Raw genomic sequence first — 20,311 nt, 5'->3', positions numbered from 1 at the left:
CTATCTTTGTGAATGATCCATGGAAACTTGAGAAGTAAATATATTCTGCAGCTTGGGGTGAAATGTTCTATAAATGTCAATTAAATCCACCTGATACAGGTGTCCTTTCAAGTCACTGTTTCCTTGTTAAGTTTTTTTCTGGAAGATCTAATCAGTGAAGTCAGTGGGGTAAGACCCCTGCTATGACTGTACTATGCAGTTGATCTCTTCCTTAAAATACTAGTTTTTTTTAATATATATTTGGATATTCTTATATTTGGTGCAAATATGTTTACCAGGGTTATATGCTCTTGTTGGACCGATCCCTTTAGTATTAATGTAGAAACCTTTATTGTGTCTTTGATGGCCTTCATTTTAAAGTCTATTTTGTTGGATATGAATATTGCTACTCCAGCTTTTTTTTTTTTTTTCATTTCCATTTGCATGGAAACTTTTTTTCCCCCCATCCCTCATTCTCATCCTGTGTGAGTCTTTTGTTCTGAGATGGGTCTCTTGTAGGCAGCATATAACTGGTTCATATTTTTGTATCCATCATTGTCTTTTATTGGGGCATTTAATCCATTTACATTGAAGGTTGCTAGTGATAGATATTTATTGCCATTTTAATTCGTTATGCCTATGTTTCTCTCTATATATTTCTTCTCAGAAGCCCCTGTAGCATTTCTTGCAGTGCTAGTTTTGTGGTGATAAACTCATTCAATCAGTTTTTGTGTGGGAAGCTCTTTATTTCACCTTTTATTTTGAATGATAGATTTGCTGAATATAGTAAGCTTGGTTTCAGATCCTTGCTTTTCATTACCTTGAGTACTTCATATCATTCCATTCTGGCCTGTAGAGTTTCTGATGAGAAATCTGACAGCCTTATGGGAGCTCCTTTGTAGGTAACAGTTTGCTTTTCTCTTGCTGCTTTTAAGATTCTTGATTTGTCTTTAATTTTTGTCTAATATTATCTTTTGTCTAGGTGTGGGCCTGTTTGGGTTCTTCTTGCTTGGGACTCTCTGTGCCTCCTGAACATGTGTGACTTTTTCCTTTACCAGGTTAGGGACGTTTTCTGCCATTATTTCTTCAAACACATTCTCTATCCTTTGCTCACTTTCTTTCCCTTCTGGTACTCCTATTGTGCAAATAGTTATATTTCATATTGTTCCACAACTCCTCTAAGCTGTCTTCCTGTTTTTGTATTGTTTTATTATTTTTTGTTCTGATTGATTTTTTCTATCCTGTCTTCTAATTTATTGACTTAAATCCCTGTTTTCCCTAATCTGCTGTGTATTCCTTCCAATGCATTTTTTATTAGTGCTATGTCACTTTCCATGATTACTTTATCTTTTTTTGAGCATCCTTGCCATCATTATTCTGAGCTCTATGTTTGATAAATGTCTTATCTCCATGTCATTTAGTTCTTCTTCTGGAGAATTATCTTGTTCTTTCATTTGGGGATTGTTTTTGGTATCCCCATTTTGGCTGCCTGTTTATGTTTGTGACTATGCATTAGGTAGATCTACTATGCCTCCCAATTTCTAGTGTAGGTCAGTGTCAGATGCTGTTTCTGACTGGCCCTGCATACCCTGTTTAGAACTATCAGCAATTTAAAGCTTGCGGTTCCCTTTACTGGGTCTGGTGCCTTTGGATAGAAACTAGATGTGCACCAAGGTCTGCTTTTCCTAGCCCCAGGCAAAGACCCAAAGCCTCCAGAGATCTACTTCTGCCTGCAATATGATTGCATTCAGTCTTGATTAGCCTCAGGCTTTGGACCGCAGGGTGAATTGTGTTTTCAACAGGGCGTGGCAATTGTTTCTGCCCGCAGGCTGATTTTTATTCTCAGCCTCTTAATGGGTCTCAAAAACTCCAGAGGCTGGGGCAATAGGTTTCCTATTAGGGTGGGGCAATTGCCTGGATAGCAAAGGTCTACTGGAGAAAGATAGCTTGAGGGAATGACTCAGCCCAGGAAACAGGGGTGACTACCCTCTGAGCTCCAAACCCAGAGCCCCCAATCCTGGATTCTCCTCACACAGTGCCAGTACACTCTGTTCTCCTTCTGCTGGAGCCCAAGGTTGAGTGCTACAAAATTCTGTGCATTGGCCCTTTAAGAGGGCACCTGCATTTCCAGCCCTCTCTCACTAGCAGACAGCAACCCTGATGTTTTTTTTTATAGCCAAGTGTTAAGTGGGCATCTTTTTCATTTCTTGTGCTCTGGACTGGAGATCCCAGCTTGGGGTTTAGAACCCAGAGTTCTCAGTGGGACCCCCCCCACCAAAGCTAAGATAACTTTCTAGAACTTCAGCTGCTGTCTGTGGGAGACCTGCCAGCCATTTCACAGCTCCACAATTCCTACCTGTCTCTATGTGGTCTCCACTTTCTGTCCTTGGCTATCAGAATTCTCTCCAGCTAGTCTTCAGTTGATTATTCAGGATTGTTTTTCTGTAATTTATTTATAGTTCCAGTTTGGTCTTGGGAGTGTGTCAGTGTAGGACCCTCTTACTCCACTGCCATTTTGGAATCTTCAAAATAGTCCATTTTATATAATTTTCTTAAATTCTCTGTGTATGTTTTAGGGGATAGTTTATCTTTCATTCATTTGACGCCAACTTCTGAAATATCCATTATATTTATCACTCCTTATGATAAGTAACATTTAGAAAAAGAATGAAAGTACCTGGCTTCAAAATTTACAAATGGTTGGGGAAGTCAGAAACCTAAGTTAACAACCATATAATAATGTTATTACAAGAACCATATGAAATTCTTCAATATAATGCCATTTAAAACCATATTTTAACCCTGGTCAGTGTGACTCAGTTTGTTGCAGCATCATCCCCTACATCAAAAGGTGACAAATTCCATATCTGATTGGGGCATGTTCAGGAGGAAACCAATTGATGTTTCTCTCTAACGATGATGTTTTTCTCTCTCTCCCCTCCTCTCCCTAAAATAAATTTATAAAATAAAATAAAATAAAACTTTATTTTAAAGCCTGAACTTAGTATTAAATATTTTTTAAAACCATAGATGTTAAATGCTGCAGTAGGGTACCTGTTTCCATCTTTTACCACATCATACCTCACATACTCCTTTGTTACCTAAAATCTAGGTCCTAGATTATATCCTAATATTTGTTTGCATTGAAGCATACCTTGAACACTATTGTATTTCTTTACCAATTCATTCAATCACCTAAGTATTTATTATTAAATGAATAAAAAAGCACAAACAACTAAAGACAAAATATCTACCCTCCAGTTCTTAATAATAAAGGAAAATAATACAAAGTAGATCACAACTCTCCCTTACCAAATGAGACAAAATATTTCATTTAAATTTCATAACCCTAAAGTTACTTGTTATACCAAATTTATGTGTTAGAAAAATGGAATTTAGAAAAGGTAAGCAACTCAGAACCATAAATCAGTAGGTAAAGAGTTAGGTTTCAACATGCTACACCTCCATTATCAATCTAAGTTAGTTTTCATATGATAATGATAACAGTAACAATTAATATTAGGGAATGCTTAAAATGTATATATGTATAAAATGTATATATATATAAAATATCATTATATATATATATATATAAAATTTCATATAACCCTCCTACCAACCCTCTGAGATAGCCATTATTATTTTTATATATAAAGAAACATGCTTATGGTCCAATCTAAGAATATGGTAAGACTGAGATCTTAACTACCCACATAATTTTAATTTTTATATCTATTGTATGATAACTACATATATAAAACATATAAGAAATTTATTTTGCATAATAGAATGTTTTTCCTTTCTAGTATATTTTAATAAGCTATAAGACAAAATAGCCTAAGAATCAAGTGATTTACTCTTATATGCAAACAAAAGATAAAAATTTAACATAAATATTTTTCTATCTTTGCACCAGAAAGTTTATGTAAATGAAACTAAACATAAAAAGTATTGCCCTCCAGAATATAGAACTACTTTCTTGAAAAAAGATCGGGATAAATTTTTAAACATCATGACACAGCTTCATTCAGAAATATTCTGGCATTCTTTCCAGATAGGAAAGAGTTTGTTATTGGAGAGATTGGCTAAAAATTCTTATTTTCAAGAAAATAGAGCACTATATTAAAAGTTCTTCAGTGAATGTTGAGTTGCAGAGCACAATATCTGAAAACCTATGAATTGTGATTACAGAAACATTTTTTTCCTAAGTGACAGGTGCACTCTGTCACTAATCTGAGTCGGGTGGAGAAACAATGAAATACAGTACTCAGACATAAGAAATGTTGCAAATACTGCCATTTGCAACTCCATGGATGGATCTTGAAAATATCATGCTAAGTGAAGTAAAAGTCAGGAAAAGGAAAAAAACATATGATTTCACTCACATGTGGGATATAAAATGGAAACTCATAGACACAGATAGCAGTATGATGGTTACCCGAGGGAGGGGTGTAGTAAAGGGTAAAGGATGTCAAATATATGATGATCGAAGATTTGATTTCGGGTGGTAGGCACACAATGCAATATACAGTTGCTGTATCATAAAATTGTACACTTGAAACCTATATAATATTTTTTTAATATATTTTATTGATTTTTTACAGAGAGAAAGGGAGATAGAGAGTTAGAAACATCGATGAGAGAGAAACATCGATCAGCTGCCTCCTGCACATCTCCTATTGGGGATGTGCCCGCAACCCAGGTACATGCCCTTGACTGGAATCGAACCTGGGACCTTTAAGTCCGCAGGCCAATGCTCTATCCACTGAGCCAAACCAGTTTCGGCAAAACCTATATAATTTTATTAACCAATGTCACCCCGATAAATCTGAAAAAAGAAAGTGAGTCAGGAAAAACAAACAAACAACTCTTAAATATGCATGAGTTACTCTTTATCCTCCTTTCAGATAGTGATAAGAATAGGAACTATTTAATTCAGGAAATTTAATGTTTTACAGTAAGAGTGTTTTGTATTTGCATGGGTCCAGAAGTTACTGGGAATTTTATATTTGTCTATTAGTTATACTTATTGGCAATCTATAGATTCACAATGAACTTAAGGTGTATGAAATAAGGAATCAGCCTTAATGATCAAAATCATTCCTAGAATGCATACACATAATAGACTCCCAAGTTACAAAAACAATTTTTTGGAAGAAAACTGTTACTATAGAATATCCTAAAACTGGCCCTGGCCAGTGCGCCTCAGTTGGATGGGCACCATCCCATGCACATGAAGGGTTGTGGGTTCCACTCCTTTTCAGGGCACATGCCCAGGTTTCATTGTGTGCAGGAGGTAACCGAACTATGTTTCTCTTTCACATCACTGTTTCTTTTCCTCTTTCTTTTCCTCTATAATAGCAATAAAAACATTTCTTTTTTTAAAAAGAATATCCTAAAACTGCTCTGGTTGTTTAAAAATATTTTATAGATAAATAATATTTCCATTGCTCATTTATCCTCTAAGTACAACTGATAAAGTACAGTATAATTCTCTATAAAATATATACAGGGTGGGGCAAAAGTAGGTTTATAGTTGTGAGTATGCAAAACACAAAATTTCTTCTTGTATCATTATTTATTAATTACTGTATTATTTTCACTCTGTATATATAAGTAGCACAGTTCCTGGCATATATGATATACATGACATCTAGGAAAAATTGTACAGTGATCAAGAATATAGGATCTGGCCCTTGCTGGTTTGGCTCAGTGAATAGAACGTTGGCCTGTGGACTGAAGGGTTCCTGGTTTGATTCCAGTCAAGGGCACATGCCTGGGTTGTGGGCTCTATCCCCAGTAGGGGGTGTGCAGGAGGCGGCTGATCAAAGATTCTCTCTCATTATTGGTTTCTATCTCTCTCTCCCTCTCCCTTCCTCTCTGAAATCAATATATATATATATGATCTGGAGCCAGATTGCCACAGTTCAATTCCTACTTCCAACACAAAAATTATATGCCCTTAAACAAGTTACTTAACCTGTGTATATACCTCAGTTTTCTCATTATAAAACTTAGTTGATAATGTTATCTACTGAAAATTTTATGAAGTTTAAATGAGTTAGTATATGTAGAATACTTAAAATAGTCCTTAGTTATATAATATATTATTATTTTAAAATAAAAAATTTAAAATTGAGCACAGATAAAATTAGTCAATAAAAATGTTGAAGCACTATAACCATTTGTCAATGCTTTACCAAGTTAGCAGACTAAAATAAAACAAGAACACCAATTATAGCAAGCTATTAAATATTAGCAACCAAGCCCCTTTATGGAGGTCAATTATTAGCTGGTTTTGCTTTAAAAAATAGTTCAGATATACACAAATCTAGCAATTATCTGAATCATTGTTTTAGCTTTATAAATCCATTATCTATTTATCAAGACTATATTATCACTTTTTTACAAATCACTGTATTTCATGACAATGTCATTTTTGTTATTACATTTCACACACACTCAATTGCACTCACATTTACTGCAGACAAGTCAATTGTATCCAATTCACAAAGAGTGCAGCCACTGTCCTGTGTCCATGCATTAGGTACATAGTTTCCGAAATAGTTCAGGAGAATCTAGTAAATAAAGGAGAACTGTTTCAACAAAAGTAATCCTCTACTCTCAATGTACTTTTGTTCCATGTAATTGGTACATATAACTGGGTACATTTCTTTAATAATTCTACTAATATTTATCACTTAGAGGTATACACTGAACAATGTTATCTCCAGACAATGAACCATAAAGTAGGTCAAACTTTCTCTAGAAATGCCAAAAATGCATTATAAATCATATAGGTCCTATATATGGCTAATATGTTAATTGTCCCTATGACCATTCGACCTTCTGACCAGTTGCTTTGATGTGCACTGACCACCAGGAGGCAGGTGCTCCAACCGGTAGGTTAGCTTGCTGCTGGGGTCCGGCTGATTGGGATTGAGCGAGACAGGCTGGACATACCCTTGAGCCCTCCTGCGGTCCCTCCCCAGCCCCGACCGTGAACCAAAGGAGTCCCTCGGCCTGGCCTGCACCCTCTTGCAATCCAGAACCCCTCAGGGGATGTCGGAGAGCTGGTTTTAGCCCAATACCCACAGGCCAGGCCAAGGGACCCCACCTGTGCATGGGCCTTTAGTTTCATTATGTAAGGAATGATATCAGAAGAGACACTATTAAAGAAAAATGTCAAACAATGAAACATACATTTTTAATTAGGTTAATAAGACTTATTAGAAAAACACTACAAGTAAAAGCAGTCATGTGAAGAGTAAATTAGTAATAAGGTAAATGTTTAAAAGATCAGCATAGATAATTACAGTGAATGGGGCAGTGGCAGTGTGATCTCTTACTAATCATCACCACACAAAACAAATACTATATAAACTTGATTACCAAAAGGCACTAAACTATGCTGCTTACTGTCAAGTAGGCTTCTGGGGCACTGATTTCAGGGAAAAAAAAGCTTGCATATGAAAACAAGCTCCTAATTACATCCCCCCACAAATCCTATCAACAATAAACTAAAGTAAAATACTGCTTCCCACCCACCCCTTTCAGATCTAAAAGAGCATCTCCTTTGTGACTCCTCCTCTCCTTAAACACCTGTTGGCATTCCTTTTTTCTGTAAAATCTGGGTCCTTGTGTGTGTTCTGGATGAAGAAGAGGGTGAGAGAATACGGATGGAGAAAAGAGATAAACACTGTAAGATATATTCTCAGCACTCAAACAAATCTTTAATATATCTAGATTTAAACATTTTAGGGAAAATTCTGCCAATTTACTTTAAAAAATTACTACACTTTCCCTAACCAGTTTGGCTCAGTGGATAGAGCATCGGCCTGTGGACTGAAGGGTCCCAGGTTCGATTCCAGACAAGGGCATGTACCTTAGTTGTGGGCTCATCCCCAGTAGGGGGTGTGCAGGAGGCAGCTGATCGATGTGTCTCTCTCATCGATGTTTCTAGCTCTCTATCCCTCTCCCTCCTCTCTGTGAAAAATCAATAAAATATATTTAAAAAAAATTACTACACTTGCCCAAGCCAATTTGGCTCAGTGAATAGAGCATCAGTGTGTGGACTGAGTGGTCCTGGGTTTTATTCTGGTCAAGGGCACATACCACAGTTGCAGGCTCCATCCTGGCCCTGGTTAGAAGGCAACCAACCAATGCATGTCTCTCACATCTACGTTTGTCTCTGTCTCTCCCTCTCCCTTTCACTTTCTCTAAAAACCAATGGAAAAATATCATTGGATGAGGATCAACAACAGAAAATTACTACAGTTTCTGCTGCACTTTTTTTAAAAAAAATTTAAATTGATTTCAGAAAGGAAGGGAGAGGGGGAGATAGATAGAAACATCAGCACCACCCCCCACCACTAGAGATCAAGACCACAACCCAGGCATATGTTCTGACTGGGAATTGAACCATGACCTCCTGGTTCATAGGTAGATGCTCAACAACTGAGTCATGCTAGCCGGGCTCCACTGCATTATTAATACCTGTAGTGGTATGAACATCTGCAGATCTTTATTTTTTATTACTTATTATGTCTTTTCAAAAACTATTACACTTCAAGACAGTGAAGCTGTAGCAAACTAACTTTGGCTACGACTTTCTTACTTTTAACAGGAAGCAACTGAAATCCTTATCCTATCTAATGATAGAAAAACATGGTAATTAGCCATACCTCCACTACCCTTCCCATTGGCTAAGCAGGGTGATATGCAAATTAACTGCCAACCAAGATGGTGGCCGGCAGCCAGGCAGCTTGAAGTGAACAGGAGGCTTGCTTGCTTCAGTGACGGAGGAAGCTAAAGTCCCCACCTGCATTGCCGGCCTCTGAGCCTGCAGTTTGAAACATTGTTACAAATATAGAAGCTAAACAAACTCCCAGAAACCTGCTTTCAGCCAGCTGGGCTTCAGCCAGCAGGACTGCAACATTGTTTCAATTATAGAACAAACGCAGATCCCTGCTTTCAGCCAGCCAGGATCTCAGAGCTGGAGTGAGCAGGACCACAACAGTGTTACAATTATAGAACCCAAACAAACCAGATACCTGTTTTCAGCAGCCGAGGCCTCAGAGCTGGAGCCAAGCCTCAGAGCTAAAGCTGGCCCAGAATAAAAAAAAAGAAAAAAAGGACATGTTGGGAGCTTCAGTCACCCGCCAGCCTGAAAACGGCCTTCAGCCCCTCACCCAGACTGGCCAGGCACTCCAGTGGGGACCCCCACCCTGAAGGGGGTGTGACCAGCTGCAAACAACCATCATCCCCTCATCCAGGCTGGCCAGGCACCCCAGTGGGGACCCCCACCTTGGTCCAGGACACCCTTCAGGGCAAACCAGCTGGCCCCCACACGTGCACCAGGCTTCTATCCTATATAGTAAAAGGGTAATATGCCTCCCAGCACCAGAATCAGCGGAGCAGTGAGGCCTCCCAGCACTGGGATCAGCGGAGCTGCGAGGCCTCCCGGCACCGGGATCAGAGTGACAGGGGGCAGCGACCAAACCCCCTGATTGCCCTGAGGCTCTGTGTGTGACAGAGGGTGGGGCCACAACCTCCCTATCCACTCTGCTCTGTTCGTGACAGGGGAAGGCGCCCCAACCCCCTGATCAGCCCTGCTCTGTGCCTGATAGGGGGGAGCTCCCAAACGCCCTGATCGCCCTGCGGCTCTGTGTGTGACAGGGTTGCCCCTACCCCCTGATCGGCCCTGCTGTGTGTGTGACAGGGTGCGGCACCCCAACCCCCTGATCGGCCCTGCTCTGTGTGTGACAGGGTACGGTGCCCCAACCGCCCCCCACGGGCCCTGCTCTGTGTGTGACAGGGTAGAGCCATAACCTCCCCATCGGCCCTGCCCTGAGTGTGACAGTGGCGGTGCCTCAACCCCCTGATGGGCCCTGCTCTGTGTGTGACAGGTTGCGGCGCCCCAACCCCCTGATCGGCCCTGCTCTGTGTGTGACAGGGGGGAGCTCCCCGACCCCCTGATAGGCCCTGCTCTGTGCTGACAGGGTACGGAGCCCCAACCCCCCAATCGGCCCTACCCTGAGCGTGACTGAGGGTGGCATCGCAACCTCCCGATCCGCCCTGCTCTGTGCATGACAGGGGGCGGTGCCCCAACTCCCCAGTCAGCCCTGCTCTGAGCCCGACTAGGGGCTGGACCTAGGGATTGGGCCTGCCCTCTGCCACCCAGGAGCAGGCCTAAGCCAGCAGGTCGTTATCTCCCGAGAGGTCTCAGACTGCGAGAGGGCACAGGCCAGGCTGAGGGATACCCTCCCCCCGCCCAGTGCACAAATTTTTGTGCACCAGGCCTCTAGTTATGCTTATATCCTTGACTCTTCATTGGAAAGGTGAGATGGACTCAAAAGAAAAAGATGTCTATCCATTAAATATGATGGTAGAAAACATACAGAAGTGCCAAGTAAATTTTTCTAGCTCCCTAAGACTCTAAAAAAGATCTTAAGGTATAGGACAATTGAGGTAATCGATCCAGTACAAGTCTACAAAAATCCTCCAAAATATCTGAGATTTCATCCAAATATTTCTATTGTACTAAAACTTAAAAATGCTATTAAAACAAGTACAATATCAATTACAATGGGAACATCTGTGTTAGATATTGTAGACTGAGTTACATTCAATCTGTAGAGCATACAGAAGACACGAACAGCAACTAATTCACTCACATTTCTTACAAACTACATGATAATTCAGGAAAAAAATTCCAAGGCATGAAATATGTAGTTATGGCATTAGTTAATGTCACTTCAAGAATCAATATGGTCACTCTGATGTGCCTCTATAACAAGAAAATTTTGAAGTTGTAAACTTACAGATGCAAACATTAATCATTCATGTTCTATACAAAATTGTTTTTGAAGGAAAAAATAAAGCAATTCATGTGAAAATATATCTTTTATTTAGTACTAGAGGCCCAGTGCATGAAATTCGTGCATGGGAGGGGGGAATCCCCTCAGCGCAGCCTGAACCCTCTCTAATCCAGGACACCTTGGTAGATGTCCGACTGCCGATTTAGGCCTGATCCCTGGGATTGGGTCTAAACTGGCAGTCAGACATCTCTCACAATCCTGGACCGCTGGCTCCTAATTGCTCACCTTCCTGCCTCCCTGGTCACCCCTAACTGCACCCCCCTGCCAGCCTGATCATCCTTAACTGCCCCCTTGGCAGCCTGTTACCCCCAAAGGTCCCCCTATGCTATCCTGGTCACTCCTAACTGCCCCCCCCCACTGGCCTGATTGCCCCTCACTGCCTCTGTGTGCCAGCCTGATCACCCCTTATCCCCCCCCCCCCACCGCCAGACTGGTCACACCCAAGTGCCTCCCCTGCCATCCTGGTCACCCCTAACTGCCCCCCTGAGAGCCTAGTCATCCCCAACTGCCCCCACGCCAGCCTAGTCGTCCATCACTGCCCCCCGCCCCCGCCGCCAGCCTAATCGCCCCTAGTACTCCCTCTGACTGCCTGGTCACCCCTAACTGCCCTCCCACCAGCCTGGTTGCCTCTTACTGCCCCCACCAGCTGGCCTAGTCACCCCCAACTGCCCCTCTCTGCTGGCCTGTTTGCTCCTAACTGGCCCCCCAAGTCAGCCTGGTCACCCCCAACTGCCCCTCCTGCTGGCCTAGTCACACCCAACTGCCCCCTGCTGGCCTGTTTGCCCCTATTTGGCCCCCCAAGTCAGCCTGGTCACCCCCAACTGCCCCTCCTGCTGGCCTGGTGGCCCCCAACTGCCCCCCCTGCCGGCCTGGTTGCCCCACACAGCCTGCTGTTCAATCATTTGGTCATCCCTCACTAACCCCCCTGCTGGCCTGGTCACCCCACACAGCCTGTTTGTTCAGTCGTTTGGTCATCCCTCACTTACCCCCCTGCCGGCCTGGTCGCCCCACGCAGCCTGTTGTTCAGTCGTTTTGTCATCCCTCACTAAACCCCTGCCGGCCTGGTCGTAGGCAGCCATCTTGTGAGGGTGTGAGGGTTAATTTTCATATTACCTCTTTATTATATACGATTATTTACAAAAGAGATTTTTTTAAGATTAGTGGGAAATATACAGTTTTGTTTAAAATATCCTGGGAAATAATTTTTTTTAAAGGAAGAAAAAGATCACCCAAATAGTTGGCCATACCTAAAATTCCCATCTATATATAAACATTAGTACTTCCCTCACTAGTACTTCCCTCACCTCAGACACCTCACAAAAAAATAAATATTTATTGCATGTATTATTGATTAGTCTATTAGAATCCCAATGTGAATATGAAAATGACAATATTTTTCAAAAGGTCTGAGCATAAAACTCATTAGTTTTAGTTCTCAAAATTAAAACTTTATTTCCTAACCTTTCTACCTCAATTCATTTTTCATAGATAATTAAGATACATGAAAACCCTGACTTTTGACTGGATACCTTTATTTCTTAACCTTTCTAACTTAATTTATTTTCATAGATAATTAAGATACATTTAAAACCATGACTTTTGACTGGAAACCTCCCTCTTGGATTTTTCACCACATAGGCAGAGGTCACCTACCACACTGGCCTTCCATTTACATCTGTTTTCTTCATTAAAAATTGCAAACATTTATGCTGGCAGCTAAGAAAAGTACAGAAAACTGTTTATGTAGTTAGGCTGTTCTGGGAAGGCCCCGGCTACTAGATGGCAGTGCTTTCCTAGTCCTTCTTTCACAATATCAAGATGTTTCCAAGTATCATGCCATTTCATTGGCAAATAAACTTTTCCAACCATATCCTTTCTTTTTTTTCCAAATCATTCAGTGATTCAAGTTCACGGTAACCAAGGCATGGTGGTTTTTATGCAAAAGTAAATTTTTACTGCAAGTCAAATTAGTTTCAGAAATGTCTTTTTTCATGTGCAAATTAGGTGACTTGATCTTGTTCTGTTAAACTTGTTTCTATGAAAACTTACCGCTTTCATAATGATTACCTTAAGATGGATATTATATGGTACTAGAGACCCAGTGCATGAAATTTGTTTATGGAGTGGATTGTTCCCTCAGCCCAGCCTGCACCCTCTCCAATCAGGGACCCTTGGGGGATGTCCAGCAGCCAGTTAGGCATCTGGGACCACTGGCTCCTAGCCACTCACCTCCCTGCCTGCCTGATTGCCCCTAACCCAGGGGTGGGCAAACTTTTTGACTCGAGGGCCACAATGGGTTCTTAAACTGGGCCGGAGGGCCGGAACAAAAGCATGGATGGAGTGTTTGTGTGAACTAATATAAATTCAAAGTAAACATCATTACATAAAAGGGTACGGTCTTTTTTTTTTTTTTTTTTTTTTTTTTTTTTTTTTTTTTTTTAGTTTTATTCATTTCAAACGGGCTGGATCCGGCCCGCAGGCCGTAGTTTGCCCACAGCTGCCCTAACCCCTCTGCCTGCCTGTCTGATCATCCCTAACTTCTCTACCTGCCTGCCTGATTGTCCGCTAACTGCCTCTGCCTGCCTGATAGCCCCTAACTGCCCTCCCCTGCTGGCCTGATATCTCCCCCAACTGCCCTCCTCTGCCGGCCAAATTGGTTCTGATTGGTCAGTTTCTATGCCAGTCAGCATCTCTCAGCCTATCAACGGGCCTGATTAGAAAGGCAGGGCTGATCAGCAGCCCCGTTGGAGGCCTGGAGAGAAATGGAGACATGGCTGTTGGCCAGGCTGGGAGAGAAAGAGAGGCAAGTTCTGATCAACAACTGCTACAGAGGCTATGGATCAGACCTGCCTCTCTCTCTGCAGGCCTCTCTCCAGGCCTGATCTGCAGCCCCCTTGGCAGTCAGTGCTGGGTGGGGGTGCCCACAGTGGCGCAGTCAGTGCTGGGTCACCACAGCAACCCAGCACTGACTTCTAGTCTGGTTGAGTCTTCGGTCGTAATCAGTTGTTATGACCCAGGTTGCTTATTATATAGATTTAAAAGAAAAGGATGGGGGGAGGTTAGAAAGTGGTGGAGGAGTAATGAAAGCTATACTGACACTCTCCCAGGACCAAACTGGAAATACAATTAAAATACTGGAAAGTCAACTAAAGATTAGCTGGAGAGAACCCTGATAACCAAGGATGGAAGACAGGGAGAGAACTATGCAGCTATAAAAAAGAAGGATCTCTTAGCCTTTGAGACAGGATGGAGAGTGTCATGCTAAGTGAAATAAGCCAGTCAGAGAAAGACAAGTATCACATGATCATACTCATATGTGGAATCTAATGAACAAAATAAACTGATGAACAAAATAGATCCAGAGACATAGAAACATGAAACAGATTAGAAGCATGAAACAGATTGTGGAATCTCAGAGGGAAGGTGGGTGGGATGAGATGAACCAAAGAACTTGTATGCATATATGCATAACCCATGGACACAGTCAATAGAGTGGTGAAGTTCCTGGGCAGAAGGTGGGTGCAGGCTAGAAGAGGTCAATGGAGGGAAAAAGGAGACATATGTAATACTTTCAACAATATAGATTTTAAAAAAAGAAAAGTTTGGGCATTTCATCTTCCTTATGGCTGAGTAGGATTCCATCGTGGATAGGGACCACATCTTTAGCCAATCTTCTATTGAAGGGCACTTTTGCTATTAGCACCATGAATAATGCTGCAATGAACACAATATATCTTTGCAAATGTATGTTTTTGAGTTTTTTGGGCAGATACCCAGAAGAGAAATTGCTGGGTCATATGGTAACTAACTCTATTCTTTTTTTTAATATATATTTTTTATTGATTTCAGAGAGAAAGGGAGAGGGAGAGATAGAAACATCAATGATAAGAGAGAATCATTGATCGGTTGCCTCCTGCACACCCCACACTGGGGATTGAGCCCACAATCCAGGCATGTGCCCTTGCTTGGAATCGAACCTAGGACCCTTCAGTTCTCAGGCCGATGCTCTATCCACTGAGCCAAATCAGCCAAACGAGGGCACTAACTCTATTCTTAATTTTTTGAGGAGCCTCCATACTGTTTTCCATAGTGACTACTAGTTTATATTCCCATCAGCAGTGAACAAAGCTTTCTTTTCCTCCACATCTCCCCAGCACTTGTCATTTGTTGCTTTGTTGATAAGAGCCATTTTAACAGGTGTGAGGTGGTATCTCATGTAGTTTTGATTTGCATTTTCCCAATAGCTAGTGAAGTTGAATATCATCTTTGCATTCATCTGTTTGTCATTTATATATCTTCTTGGAGGAAGTGTTCTCTACTCATTTTTTAACTGTATTGTTTGGTGTTGAGTTGTATGAATTCTTTATATGTTTTGGAGATTAACCCCTTGTTGGAGCTGTTGTTTGCAAATATCTTTTCCCATTCGTATTAAAATAAAGACCTTAGGAACAGGTGAGATCTTGCTCCTTGAATACGTCATCAGTTTGGCTCATAAACTCTTATAAAAGTTGTCTTAAAAAAAAAGCATCTTAAAAAAAAGAAAAGCAGGCTGAAATAGCCTCAATAAAATAATCAAACAACTTTTTATTTTAACATGTAAATGTATTCATGCTTTATTGTTTAGCAGAGAAGAATATGTTACAGAATACTATGTACATGAATCCACTTTGGTTTAAAAATATTCAAAGTAACTGCTAAATACATAATTTTTAAATTAATTTCTTAATTGTTGGGACTATGGGTAATTTTCCTCTGTATCTGTTGGAATTAGGTATTTTTTCTACACTGAATATATGCCATTTGTTAATAAAGATGTTTTAAAATAGGACATACGTAAAATCAGTAATTTTATAATGTTATAGAAAAAATGTTATACAAAATTTTATAATGTTCCTGTATAGTTACAGGAATGGTGACTCAGGTTAACTGTGAATTTGAAGAAATTGTTTCAAGTTCAAACCCAAACTCCTAAATTGAGGTCAAGGAAGCCATATTACACACTCAGAAGGACTACACTGAAGTCTTTACCCCTGTTAGGGGTTTAGAAAAATGTCCAGCACTTCAAGCACAGAACCAAGATAAGACATTTATTTCCATTGTTATAAAATGTCTTACTAATATACAGATTTATCCCAGTGAATTTTGTTTTATTAGATTTAAGTTTTTATTTTATTAAAGATATCCACCTGCAAAATTATAATTCTAAGCTTTTCCACATTAGGCAAATATTTTCTCCTTTATATTAATCCCCTTATTGTAAGTTAGGTTTTTTGAGTTTAAGTGTGTTGGGCCTCAAAATAGCATCAGAGATTTGATCACAGCATATCCATAGCATTCTGCTGTAATAATATTAGCATCTGGGTAGAGACCCGATGACACAGCAATCTGGTGTAACATTAAATTAGTAGATTATTAAGTGATGTTTATATTTTATTTTTTAAAATATTCTAAAGATTTTCAATGTCATCACATATGTGAAACCATAATTCAAAGCAGAGATGGAAAAATTTCTGTATTAGGTCAGGAAATTTGCCCAGTTTGTACAAATTTACCAAAAGTAACAACTAAAAGTATATTTCATCCAAAATATATCCCAAATCTTTTGTTCTACTAAAGGGTTCTGAATTCTTCCAACCTTATAAAAACTTTCTGAGAACTACTTTTCTTATATGTGTAACAGACTATTCCCTTTTTTGTTGTTGCTTTCTCTTTTATTATTATTATTTTTTAATCTCTATTGTTGAGATTATTACAACTGTCCCTATTTTTCCCCCCATTTCCCGCCTCCACCTGGTTCCCTCCCAGCCCCAGGTCTTCGCCATGATATTATCTGTGTCCATAGGTAATGCATATCTATACTAATAAAAGCCTAGATGGTCCTTGCGCCCTCATGTGACACCCTCACATCATCACAAGATGGCCAACAGTGGAGGGCAGTTGTGGGTGATTGGGCTGGCAGGGGAGGGCAGTTAGGGGTAAGAACAGGTCAGCAGGTGAGGGCAGTTATGGGTGACCAGGCCAGCAGGGGAGGGAAGTTGGGGATGAGATAAGGCCAGCAGGGGAAGGCAGTTGGGGGTGACCAGGCCTGCAGGGGAGGGCAGCTGGGGGTAACCAGGCCTTCTGGGGAGGGTAATTGGGGGACATCAGGCTGGCAGGGGAGGGCAGTTGGGGTCCATCAGACTGGCAGGGGAGGGCAGTTGGGGTCCATCAGACCAGCAGGGGAGGGCAGTTGGGGGTGAGATCAGGTCAGCAGGGGAGGGCAGTTATGGGTGACCAGGCCTGCAGGGGAGGGCAGCTGGGGGTGATTGGGATGGCAGGGGAGCAGTTAGGCATCAATCAGGCTGGCAGGGGAGCAGTTACGGGGCAATCAGGCTGGCAGGCAGAAGTGGTTAGGGGAAATCAGGCAGGCAGGCAGGCGAGTGGTTAGGAGCCAGCAGTCCTGGATTGTGAGAAGGATGTCTGACTGCCGGTTTAGGTCCCAAACTGGCAGTCAGATCTCCCCTGAGGGATCCCAGATTGGAGAGGGTGCAGACCGGGCTGAGGGACCCCCTGCCCCTGTGCATGAATTTCATGCACTGGGCCTCTAGTATGCATATAAGATCTTTGTTTAATCTCTTCCTTCCCCGCCCCCCCATCCCTCTGAGAATCTTCAGTCTGTTCCATTTCCATGCCTCTGATTCTATTTTATTCACTAGTTTATTCTGTTCATTAGATTTCTTATTTGTTTATTTTGATTTTTAGATTCAATTTTTGATAGATATGTACTTATTGCCTTTTTATTGTTTATATTTTTTATCTTTTTCTTCTTCTTCCTCTTGTTAAAGAATACACTTCAACATTTCATGTAATACTGGTTTGGTGGTGAGCAACTCCTTTAGCCTTTTCTTGTCTGTGAAGCTCTTTTTCTGACCTTCCATTCTAAATGATAGCTTTGCTGGTTGTAGAATATTCTTGGTTGTAGGTTCTTGCTATTCATCACTTTGAATATTTCTTGCCACTCCCCCTGGCCTGAATAGTTTCTGTTGAGAAATCAGCTGACAGTCATATGGGCATTCCCCTGTAGATAACTAACTGCTTTTCAGATTCTCTTTGTCTTTAGCTTTTGGCATTTCAATTATGATGGATCTTGGTGTGGGCCTCTTTGGGTTCCTCTTATTTGGGACTCTCTGTGCTTCCTGGACTTGTAAGTCTCTTTCACCAGGTATGGGAGGTTTTCTGTCATTATTTCTTCAAATAGGTTTTCAGTATATTGATCTCTCTCTTCTTCTGGCACCTCCATAATGCGAAGGTTGGTACACTTAAAGTTGTCCCAAAGTCTCCTTATACTATCTTCATATTTTTGGATTCCTTTTTCCTTTTGATCTTCTGGTTGGGTGTTTTTTGCTTCCTCATATTTCAAATTGTTGATTTGATGCTCACAATCCTTTATTCTACTATTGATTCCCTGTATATTATTCTTTATGTCTGTCAGTGTATGCTTAATTTCTGACTGGTCCTCCCCCCCCCCCCTTTTTTTCCTTTTTCTTTTGGAGGTTTCTAGAAGATTCATGAGTAACCTTATAACCGTGTTTTTTTGTTGTTGTTTTTTTGTTTTTGTTTTTAAATATATTTATTGATTTTTTACAGAGAGGAAGGGAGAGAGATAGAGAGTTAGAAACATCAATGAGAGAGAAACATCGATCAGCTGCCTCTTGCATATCTCCTACTGGGGATGTGCCCACAACCCAGGTACATGCCCTTGACCGGAATCAAACCTGGGACCTTTCAGTCCGCAGGCCTTCGCTCTATCCACTGAGCCAAACCGGTTTCGGCATAACCGTGGTTTTGAACTCTATATCCAGTAGTTTGCTTTCTTCCATGTCTTTCATTTGTGACATGTTTCTTCATCTTCCCATTTTGGCTCCTTCCCTGTGTTTGTTTCTATGTAGTGGGTAGAGCTGCTATGTCCCCTTGAGTTTTTGGGTGGCCTTGTGTAGTAGGTGTTCTATAGGGCCCAGTGGCTCAGCCTCCCCAGTCACCTGAGCTAGGAGCTCTAGATGCACCACTTTGTGGACTGTGAGCACTGTTTTGTTTTAGTTGAGACTTGATTGCTGTTGGTGTCACTGGGACTACAGTGGGAAAGCTGCCGTGCAGGAGACACCCCTATGGAGCAGGACTTGCTTCAGTGGTGCTTTGGTGTTCACTGAGTCTTCCCCTTGAGTGTGTCACTTATGGATGTGTAGAGTTGTAATCTGGTATGGTCTGACACAGACCACTGGGTACACTGGCTCTTGGGTCTCCAGAGAGGTGTAAAGTCAGCCACTGCCTGGGGCCATCCAGCAGGTGTTAGAGAGATATTCAGATTCCTCCTCTTTGTATTGGGTTTGGAAGTGCCCAGATGAGGTCCAGTTATGAAGTAAGGCCAGCTGGTGCTAGTGCCGGGTCTTGGGCCTTTTATTGATAGGTTTAGGGCTCCCTGACCCAGCTGCCACTTGTTTGAAAGATTTTAGCCTAAGCAAGGACAGGCTATTTCATATGCAAAAGCTGCTGCACACAGCTTAGTTGGGGTTGAAAATTGGACGAAGTGGGGTCTTAGGGAATCATCAGGGCAGAGCAAACAGAAATGGTTGCCGGTCAGCCCTGTGACCCAGGAGGTCTCAGCAAAGGAACAATGATCCCTGCGAGCATTCCATCTGAGAGAAAGCCAGCCCCATGTTCCTGCCCTGATGTCTGACAATTCAGTTCCTCCTCATACATGTCTGTGTTCCTAAGAGCCTTGCCCTGATGCTAGAGCTCAGAGGGAGCAGGACCTTATAAGTTCAGTTCATGGTACTGGCCTTTTAACATGTTAAGTTCCCAGCCTGTTTTGTCTTCCAGATGGAAAGTATAGTGTCAGTCACCGGTGACTGACTGGGCACCTAATGTGTTAAGAGGAACAGCTGGGTCTCCAGCAGCCTCTGTGTCACTGAGCCCCAATCCACACTGGTTTTTACAGCCCATAGTTCTTAATCCCCATAGGGACCACTTTTCCCAGCTCTGGGACCCTGCGTTGGGGGTATGGTGTGGGGCTGGGACCCCTTGCCCCTCCAAGCAGCCTCCACAGAGATGATCTCCCTCCCAATTAAAAAAGCAGCACATGTGGGTGCCATACCAGCCCATTCCATGCCTTCACACCTCCTACCAGCCAGCTTTCCAGTGGCTCTGGATAATGACTGTTCTGTGTTTTAGTTATAATTCTGATGTGGTTGTGGGGGGCAATGAGTACAGGCATTTAACCATGCCACCAACTTCTGTGAATCTCCAACATTTGTTTTATTTTAAGCATCATGATATAGTACTAACAATAAATTTGTTTCAAGAATAAAAAGTAATGCTTTAAACCAGAAATCATAGTTTCCACCTGAAAACTGATGTATATTAGATTTTATCTAGGCAAGTATGAAAATTAAAAACAATATAGAAACATACAGTGT

The 20,311-nt window shown here is 41.6% G+C and overlaps 1 protein-coding gene across 3 annotated transcripts in view; it reads right to left on the bottom strand.

Annotated features, from left to right (window-relative positions):
* The window catches only part of PLOD2 (procollagen-lysine,2-oxoglutarate 5-dioxygenase 2), a 294,414-nt gene that overhangs the window by 72,216 nt on the left and 201,887 nt on the right, over positions 1-20,311 (bottom strand). For all 3 annotated transcript variants that reach the window (XM_059688211.1, XM_059688213.1, XM_059688210.1), the window contains exon 8: positions 6,456-6,557. In XM_059688211.1, coding sequence (XP_059544194.1) covers positions 6,456-6,557 — 102 coding nt within the window. The remainder of the gene's footprint in view (positions 1-6,455; positions 6,558-20,311) is intronic.

This window comes from Myotis daubentonii, chromosome 3 (assembly GCF_963259705.1).
Source record: "Myotis daubentonii chromosome 3, mMyoDau2.1, whole genome shotgun sequence".
Taxonomy (NCBI): Eukaryota; Metazoa; Chordata; class Mammalia; order Chiroptera; family Vespertilionidae; genus Myotis; species Myotis daubentonii.
This window is presented reverse-complemented; position numbering and strand designations above follow the sequence as displayed.